The sequence below is a fragment of the Solanum dulcamara genome, chromosome 9, assembly GCF_947179165.1.
Source record: "Solanum dulcamara chromosome 9, daSolDulc1.2, whole genome shotgun sequence".
NCBI lineage: Eukaryota > Viridiplantae > Streptophyta > Magnoliopsida > Solanales > Solanaceae > Solanum > Solanum dulcamara.
In genome coordinates this window covers 850785-860861 of record NC_077245.1, presented here as the reverse complement: position 1 = coordinate 860861, position 10077 = coordinate 850785, and the positions used below count along the sequence as shown (strand labels likewise).

At 28.0% G+C, this 10077-nt stretch overlaps 1 protein-coding gene across 1 annotated transcript; it reads right to left on the bottom strand.

Annotated features, from left to right (window-relative positions):
• Positions 1–2967: 2967 nt before the first annotated feature.
• Positions 2968–4583, bottom strand: LOC129903021 (uncharacterized). Its single transcript, XM_055978496.1, has 2 exons — positions 4095–4583; positions 2968–3611 (listed from the first exon to the last, which is right to left on the bottom strand). The coding sequence occupies exons 1-2, from the start codon at positions 4533–4535 to the stop codon at positions 3108–3110; spliced, it is 945 nt and encodes a 314-aa protein (XP_055834471.1). The 5' UTR covers positions 4536–4583; the 3' UTR covers positions 2968–3107.
• Positions 4584–10077: the final 5494 nt, after the last annotated feature.

The following is a 10077-nucleotide window of genomic DNA, read 5'->3' as shown; positions in this document are numbered from 1 at the left end:
ACAACAACAACATATTCAGTGAAATCCCACAAGTAAGGTCAGAGGAGGCTAAAGTGTATGCATACCTTATCACTATCTCATAGTTTATTATTGGTTTTGCACCTTTTTTTATGTTATATTCTGCTTTGATTTGACGTTAAGTTTGAGTTTAGGCAAGCTAGTTATTTTTTGCTCATTCTACAGGCATAAGCTTGACTTTTTTGAATGATTGCTTGTATCATGTAATATTATGCTCGTTTTGAATTTGGTTGTCTTTTGGCTGGTCAAATTCAGGTGTGATTGGCACAATTGAGGAATGAAGACTAAAAATGTGCTTAAATAAAGTAACATGAACGATGAATATTTATATAATTGACTCCAATTTAATGGGAATTGATGTAATTGTTGTTGTTATAATAACAATTTCTTGTATCTATACTTGCTAGTTAATTATTGTGCAAGCTAAGTTCCAAAGTCAACAATTGTTGAAAGGTGAAAGAAAAGGAGAAAGGGGTATTTGTGCGGGTAATATGACTAGAACTTAATATAAATTATAAAACTTTTTATATTTTGAAAAAAATATGATTGACATTAGAAAAAAGAAAAAAAAATATTTATAAGAAACTATCAAGAAATACTGTTTAAAAATAGAGAAAATCAAATGACGCTTGTTACATACTTTCTCGTGTATTTTGATTTTCTCTTCCAAAAGTATTACAATGCCTTCAAACATATTCTTCCCTCCAAAAAGTCATATTCACAACATTTGAATTTGAATTTCTTGTCCAAAATTCTCAAGCAAATAACCACACCTTTTAGAAAATATCTATTTCAAGTTTGAACGAAGAACTAATTATTAATGTACCAAAAAGGAAGAACTACAATTAAAAAATGTTTTCTCGAGTCCAAAATTAATTATCTCCTTCTTCTTTTTTCCGAAGGATATTTGCAAACCGTTAAGAAATAATTTGTTAAAATGACAAATATTTTGGATCTGAAAATAAATCAACTAGCGACATGATTGTTCACTAAGGACAAATCTACAATTTCTTAAGTATTTCACATGAAAGTACTTTAATTAGAAGAAATTAAATCATCATATAATTAAAGACAATGAGACACAAACACATGAATTCATGTTTCTTTTTTTGTTTATATGTTTTTATTGTTAACTAATGAAAGATTATTAGTGTTAATGTGTTTATGGAGAGAGAACAATTATTCTTTGCATCTTCTGGCATTTGTTCGACCAAAGATGGGCATATCTGCAGACTTAATTTAATTTATTTATATTTAACTTGTATTTATAAAATTTCCAAGGAGATGCAGAGGTAGATTAAAGAAGAATTGGATAGAGTTGATTAATTAAACACGACATGACAATTCTTCAGCTCATCGAAGATATGATCTTAGATAGAAGAGCATGGAGGTTAAGAATTAAAGTAGATAATAGTAAGTAGTAGAACGAATTCTTAGTGGTAAAGCAAACTTCTAATCTAGAGCATCTATCTACTCCCTTACCATTATTAGTATTATTATGCCAGTGATAACTTATTTTTAAAATTTTAATTTATTGTTATTGTTTTTTCTTTTACTTTGGTACCTTTTCTATTTTTATCGTCAATACTTTTTTTTCTTCAACATTTTTATCATAATTTTTTACTCGTGCATTTTTTTATATATGTTCTTAAAAATAATTTTCTTGAGCCTAAATCTATCGAAAACAACTTATCTATCCCACAAAAATAGAAGTAAGGTATGCATTCCTCCATTTTCGTCAGAATTCGTTTATCAAATTACACAAAATATGTTATTATCTTTAATTCAATGTGACTGTATTATGAGAAACTAAAGCAGACATTATCATGAACAAATGATTGGTTCATTAATTATAGTAATTAATGAAACTAATGAAAACAATGATCTCAATTATTCAAAACAAATCATGTGCAAGTTGCTTTGTTCAATATTATTTGTCAATCTATTGTTTGGGGATTAATTTTTTTTTCGGTTGTAGATGAATAACAAAGGAGAGAGTCCTTTTTTTTTCTTTATAAAGATGAATAATTCACTTCACATGTTACACCGCGTGCTTTAATATGCCAGCAGCCTTTTTTTAATACCTTATGAATAATAATATATATCACTTTAATAATTTAATTCACACGATTCTTAGCTAGAAAAAAAGAGAGAAAAAAGATAGGGTTATTTGAATGGGCAATTTGTTGTTTCATACAATAGATCCAGCAATGTTTTTTGTTTTTTAACAGGGTAACATTACTCTTTATTCATTTTTTTTAAAAAAAGGTCTTAAGGTGAAGTCTTAATTGGTTCAAGAATTGACGATCAAATAGGTAGAAAATCAAAAACTGGATAAAGTAAAATTGTATGGAATTTGGGATTTAAAAGTCTACAAATTTGGGATTTTAGATGTTAATTTACTCCTATATTCAAACAAAAAAATGTTCGCTCTCACATGATAGGACTCACAAGATTCATGTTAAAATGACTTTCGATTGATTAGTTGAGAAAGACTATCTCAATATTGATTGGTTATAATATTTATGAGATTATATTTGTTTATAATTCAACATTCACTGATCCGCAAAATCTTTTTCTTTTCAATTAAAACGAGTTCATTTTTCCACATAAAGTGATTTGCAAGTCATACTAGTAATGTGACATGTTTGAAGTTTGAATTCCAATGTATTACTCAAAGTATTAAAAGGGGCAAAAAGTGAATCAAAAATTTCCTAGTAATCCCAATTATGTACAGTAAATTACAATAATAATAATAATATATTAAAAGGCGCAAAAAGTGAATCAAAAATTTCATAGTAATCCCAATTATGTAATGTAAATTACAATAATAATAATAATAATATATTTAGCGTAATTTAACTAGTAAGATATGCAGAAGAGTAGGATATACACAATATAGATCCACGAATATACTCTAAAATCAATGTCAAAGCATATTCTCTATTCAATAGTAAACCTTTTTTTCCCATCATTAAACAAATCAACTTTATAACAACAACAAATTAATCAAAGACAATAGTAAGAAAAAAAAAGAAGCAAAATATACATGTATGCATCATCTTAATTTTTCCCTTTACCTTCTTTTTCTATTGTGTGAATACATTAAGCAATGAAACTCTAGCATTAATTAAACTCCTAAACACTTTCTCCCCACAATTTTCAATTCCACAAATACAATCTTCCAATTCATGCATTTTTTTAGACACAATTTTCACCTCTTCGTCTCCTTTGTTTTTTCTCAATAAGTTTTCCAATTCCATTTCTACAAATTCCATAATTCCCTCATTTTCTTTCACTTTTTTCGTCTTCTTTCCTAATGCAATCCATGAACAAGATGGTTTTGGAAATGCCATTGATACTCCAAGTCCTTTGAAAAGTGCAATTGAAACTAATTGTGTTACTTCTATTATGTCTTTCATGACTTCTGCTAACTCTGCATCTCCATCAGGTATTGGTACAGTTTGTTGAGGTACGATATATTTCCCTATACATTGCACGTTGGAGGCGAGTCTATCCATTTCCTTAGCCATTTTTCTCAATGCTTTCGCGTATGAAGCAATCTTGGATTGATCTTTGCGTCTCACACCTACCTGTTGAAACATAATATAATTAAATATAATAATTAAAAATCAATTTTTTTCATAATAATTTGAACTTTTATACATTATAAAATGATCACACAAATTCGTATAATATATTATCAGGACTTAGAAGTTAGAACCCCCAAAATTTATACGCAAGATGAGTGCGAGTCAATCAAGCCACCAGATTTGAGAATAAGGTGGAATTCCTGAATTTAGTGAATTATCAGTCAAAGAATAGACTTTAGCCCATTCAGCTAATTGTGGCCTTAAAAAGGCCATTTTGTGCAAAGGCGCGGACAAGAGTATTTGAAAATTAGCCACTTCTGAAATTTGAATCTTCATAAACGTGGTTATTTTTTAAAAATAGGATGGAAAAGTGATTAGTGCGGCTACACATTTGGTTGGCCACGGACTCATAATTTGTCGAGATATAATATAATTAAGTAATTAAAAAAAATTATAATTCTATCGACGTTTAATTCTAGATACCTGAGCTGCTAAATGTTGTTCCTTGAAAGTGAGTATCAACGTCTGGAAGATTCCATAAACGTCGATGAAGTGAAGGAAATCATCTAGAAGCTTCTCGACCAAATCAGAATGCCCATGGAGAGATTCGCGAGTTTGTGGAAGCAGAAGCAGATCATCAAGAGATTCATGAACAATTTTCAGTTGATTCAGGCCATCACAAAGCCAAATTGAAGTTCGATTTTCGGGCTTAAAAGCCCATGATTTGAGCCCGTTTAAATCATCTTTGAGCTGAGAAATTAAAGGATGAGATCGACATGGAAGACTAGCTGATCGGACATGGAAGGATTTTTTGGGCTTGTTTGAATGATTTGGGTGATTTGGGAATGAAAGGGATCTGCGGAAATTGGCCACCATTCTCGGAGCCATTGTTCTGGATTTTGATTGTGTTTTTTCTTTTCCCATTTTTTAGAGAGAAATAGAAGAAATTATAATTTGTGAGGAGTTGGATAGTTGACAAGTGTTTATAAAGGAGACAATAAGTGGATCTAAATATTTAATTGAGTAGGTGCAAAATAATAGTAGTAGTACTGGTAAATACTATATTAACTCTATTTTATTCTATCATTCAAAAATATTTTTTCTATCTCATTACATACTTTTTGATAAAAAGTATATTACATGTAGAAAAGTTAGGACCAATCTTGTAATGACTATTTAAGCAAATTTGATTATTTCGCATAGTTAACGATTAATGAATAAGAATATATTTGAAACAATCTTTTAATTTGACTCCAATTATTAACGGATGACAAATTTAAATATTCATTTCCAATTTTTTGTTAGACAGGTAAAATGGTATAGTAAAACCTCGATAAAGTAATAATCTCGCTAAATAAATATTTTTCTCCGATCTCGACTTGGGCCAGTAATATTCTCGCTAAATGCATTAGATAATAATTAAAAATAAAGTATTAAAGGCCAGAAAAAATATAAAGTAATAATTATTAGAATACATCAAGAATTTATATATATTTAATTAGTCAATAATACTAGACCAATAACTATTTGTTTTTAAAATATGATTCTATAGTTGATTGTGTTTTCTTCTCGTTAGGATAGTTCAAAAGATGTTCAACATCCATCACATTTCTGTAGGCTAAATTAGAAATGACATAATTTAATTCTTGGATACCTTTATCTAATTCACCAACTTCTTGGTTACTTTCATCCAATTCACCAACTTGTGGTTCAGGAACATTGTTTTCTTCTGATCGGATCTTGCAATGCCGAAAACAATTTGCAATTGTTATTTCAAATAGTTGGATTCTCTTTCTTATGCTCAAATATTGCGTTTTTTATTTTATTGGTTAAAGATGATTTTTGTACGCCTTTCAAATGATGAGAAGACATTATACTTGGATTATAATTTTTAAACATATAGCTTTTTCCTTTTATAGTTAACATAAAATCTCTTCATATTCTATATACATGAATACAATCAGAAACATTAAATTTCATTAAATTCGTTTAGCTTTCTTAGATTTAAATAATAAATATGCAAAAACTACACTTTTTAGTTTCTTAGATTTAAACTTTTGAAATTTTTAATTCAAATATTTTTCTTTCTTTCTTATAGCACATATTGCAAAATACTCTCTAAAATAATAAATATTTATTTATCAATAAATAAATATTTTATGTATTTGTCGATAAACTAATAATCTCGATAAATAAATTTTTTTTTTCGTTCTCAAGCATATGTATCTATAGAGGTTTTACGGTATTACTATTCTCCTTCCATTCTGAACCATCTCATTTATACGTGACATTATTACTATTTGGCGAGTTAATATTAGGTAGATGCAAAATGACTAGTATTTTTTTATGATCATGTAATTAATTTTTACCTTTTTTGGATGCGTATATCTAAATTAATTAAAGAACATAAAAGAGAATAGATGAAGGAATAAATCCAGCTGTTTTGGGGGAAGCAAAAAAGGGCAAAATCCCGTTAGTAAAGGTGGCTATGGGGATGATGATCTGTATTTCTGTAATTTCACAGGTTATTTTTGGTTTTCCTGTTGTGTTGGAGCCTACACACCACGTGCCCCTCACACCCTGTCCTCTTTTCAATTTTTCAAAAATTATCCTAACGATCTCGTTTCATATATATATATATATATAACTAGACAATTTGCCCGCGCTATTATATAAATATCTTTTTTTAATCAATAAAACTCTTATTTGCTTAAACTTTTAAATAAATAAATATTATTTGTGGTGTTTTAATTTAAAGAATTTTTTTTACTATGTTACCTTAAAATACAATCTCTCTTAAATAAATATTGATTAAAGTTGATAATAAGAAAAAAGAGTTTATCAACCATGAAGAAATGCTTACATTGTATGTGTCTTTGGTTCGATAAGCTTTTTGCATTCTCGGCCAAATTTGAGATGCAATCGAAGGTAAATGCTACTCTTAAAGTTCGACATAATAGTAGCCTTAATATCTTTTGCCCCAGTCAGACAGGCAACATTGATTATTTGTCTGCCTTCGGAGTTTGAAATTTTCACTCCATAGCTCTCTGTCAAATAATGTAGAACAAAATTAATTAAAATCTATTGCTAAAAACAATATATAAAATTAGTATTACTTAAACAATTACTGTCAACAATATTTAGACTCATGAGGACAAAAAAATATGTGGAAGGAACGAATGCAATTGGAAAAACTATGTGCCGTTTCAGTTTTGTATGCGGCTGTCAATAATGACGAATGTTATCTTTCAAGCATTTAAACATGGAACGTAAGTGATTATTAGATGAATTTTTCAAAGTGACTGTTAGATGAAGGAACTTTTCAAAAGTGATCTTTAAGTGTTTCTAATAGAGGGAAAATAGTTAAAAATTGAAAAATTTAGATATATTATCAATGAGGCATGCCACATCAGCGAGTCTAGAATTCTCTTATATATATAAGATTGTTACTTACGGTAGTATTTTTAAAAACTTACATAATATAATAAGAATATGCGATTTCATTATGTATAGTATGTGTATATCTAAAAGCCACAGACATCACAGTTCACATACACAATTGGCTAAACATATATACATAAAGTTATAATCAAATATTGTATATGGGTAATTATCCGTTAGAATAACATATTGTATGTGTGCAAATACATGTATTTTGCTATAAAATTTTTTGACACTAATACTACTACTAAGTCTTCTAATTTAATTAAGCTAAAAGCCCAAGAGTTTTTTAATTTTTTTTTTTTTTAATAGGTGAAGAACTTTGTTGGTGGTAAAGCAAACAAGTCAAATTAGTGACATTCTTGATTTCTTGTATTATTCCACCACTTGTCTCATAATTATTGGTCTCATAATACTCCTATTTTAGTATTTTCTGAGTTTTTCTTTTTTTCTTTTCTTTTCAGACATTATTGTTTTTTTGTTACTAGTAAGGTACATGTATACTGCCCATTAATACAGCTATTATATGTATATCTATACTGCCCATAAATACAGCTACTATATTTCTTTAATTTGTCCGGCTATATTTGGCATTATTATTCGAACAGTAAGAAGATCTAAGTTTTTTATTTTTTACTTTCGAAATGGTGAGTTTCATTACTAAATGGAACAACTTTTCAAACTAGTTGATAGTTGTTCTAATCACTAATGATAAGTTGAAGCCTCCTGAATTAAGACACAATTATTTTTTTCGAATAATCTCTCTACATTCACAAGACTACGTATACTAAATAGGTTAATATGTTGTCATTGTAAGATCATTGATGTCTTGAGTTATTCAATCTATGTCCTCTTGGACTTTGGTGTAAAATTTGTTCCACTAATTGGTGTTGCAAATATAAGTATCAATACACTATTCAAAAAAATAAAATATTATTATTATAATAAAGAAAAAATTCAATTTTTTTTTATAATTAATCAATTTACAAATAGTTCAGTTTGTAAGTAACTTCCGACAAGTCTTACAACAACTTCTTAAAAAGGCTCGTGCAAACAAGTTGCTCAAAAGAAAACATTACTATAGGTTAAAAATTAATATGTGAGTTGTCTTTTAAAGATCTAAAAGACTTCCAATTAACGTGTTGAATTAATTATAATGCAGTGAAATTGATTACGAAATTTAGAGTATAGACCAAACCAACCTCACGTGTCCGTTTAAAACGCGTACCCTCAATCAAAGGAAATTAAGCAAACATCAATTATTATACTCCTATCGTTTCAATTTATTTAACTTATTTTGATTTGATATAAAGTTTAAGAAAATAAAGATTTTTTTTGATTTTTATGGTATTAAATTTAAAATATGTCAAATGTATCAAAATGTCCTTTAATTTTGTAGTCATAACATGGTACGTGGAAAGTTAGAATTAAAGAGTTGGAAAAAAGAAAAAGTGATCATTCTTTGTGAAACAAACTAGAAACAATAATAGACTAAACAAATTGATACAAGGAGAGTACTAGCTTTTAGCTGGATTAGCACACAACTTAACTTCACGATAGCTAATTTAGGGTACCGGGTGCGAATTTTTGAGAATTCAATATATTCTATATTTATATTGAAAAATGTACTAAATATATATAGTATAAAAATATCTATGTTAAAAACTCAATAACAAAACAATCACTTAACAATTAAATATAAAATCTCAATTATAAAATATAGTTAATGAAAATTTATATAGCTAATTCCATTTGTTGGTAACTTTGGGCCTCGAGGTAGTTGCTATTACATTCCTTTTTTGGAAAAATTAGTAAATTACACACCTTATATTTTTATATTTTTAATTATTTTTTATCATTTGTAAAAATTTCAAAAATTTCTCTTCTGATACATAGGAATGATGTCGATACATCGCGATTAGATACATAAATCCTTTTCATGATACATCTCTAGTTGATACAAACCAAACACAAAATGTATCAGTAAAACATAAGTTTTACTGCAATTTTTGTTGTGTTAATGATATATTAGGTGTTATAAGCTGATTCATAAGTTTTATTGATATTACAATGTTTGGTTTGTATCAACTAGCGATGTATCATGAAAATGACTTATGTATCAAATCGCGATGTATCAGCATCATTCGTATGTATCAGAAATCTGAAAAAAAAGAGGGAATTCAGATAATTACCAAAAAAATCGAGATAAATTATAATTAGGCTTTTTCACTATGAAATTTAAGTAAAATACCCTTGTTTTTTAGTGGATTAGCACGCGGAGCTAGACTTTCGTAGGTAATCAATCAAATTCTATAGTTTCAATTCAAACTTAATAATTATCTTATGAAATTCATTGAATAAATACAAATTTAAAAGATTTAATAGTTACGCTAAAAGTAATACAAGACGGACCATCATTGCTATCGCATGGATTCAATCAAGTTTGATAGCGTCGATTCTAACTTAATAATTTTGAAATTTGTTGAATAAATACAAATTTAAAAGTTTTAATAGTCACGCTAAAAGTAATAGAGAAAACAGACTATCATTGCTATATATATATATATATATATAAAACTTTCTTTCCTAAAAAGCAACTTGGTTCTTACGCGTACAATATATCATTTTATGTTTATTCATTGACATTATTGGTTCCATGCAATAACAGAGAACGTTGCATGCAACATGCAGTTTAATAATTGAATTAGGTACGTAATAAAGACCCCGATTTGTGTAAATTTTTGCATTTCGAATTAATTTGTTGTTGTGATTGTTCATCAAACTCTTTGACATACATTGTTTAAGTCAAAGATTTATCAAAATTATTTTTTTTATTTCTACGAAATTTGTAGCGATAAAATATGTGCATACTCTATTTTTTCGGACTTATGAAATCACACTGATTTGTTGATGTAAATTTCTTTCCCTAGCTAGCAGTTGAAATTGATCAGCAAATATTATTATATGATTGAAAACCATGCGCAAAGTCAAGTTTTTTGGGATCCAAAATGTAGAAGACAAGCAA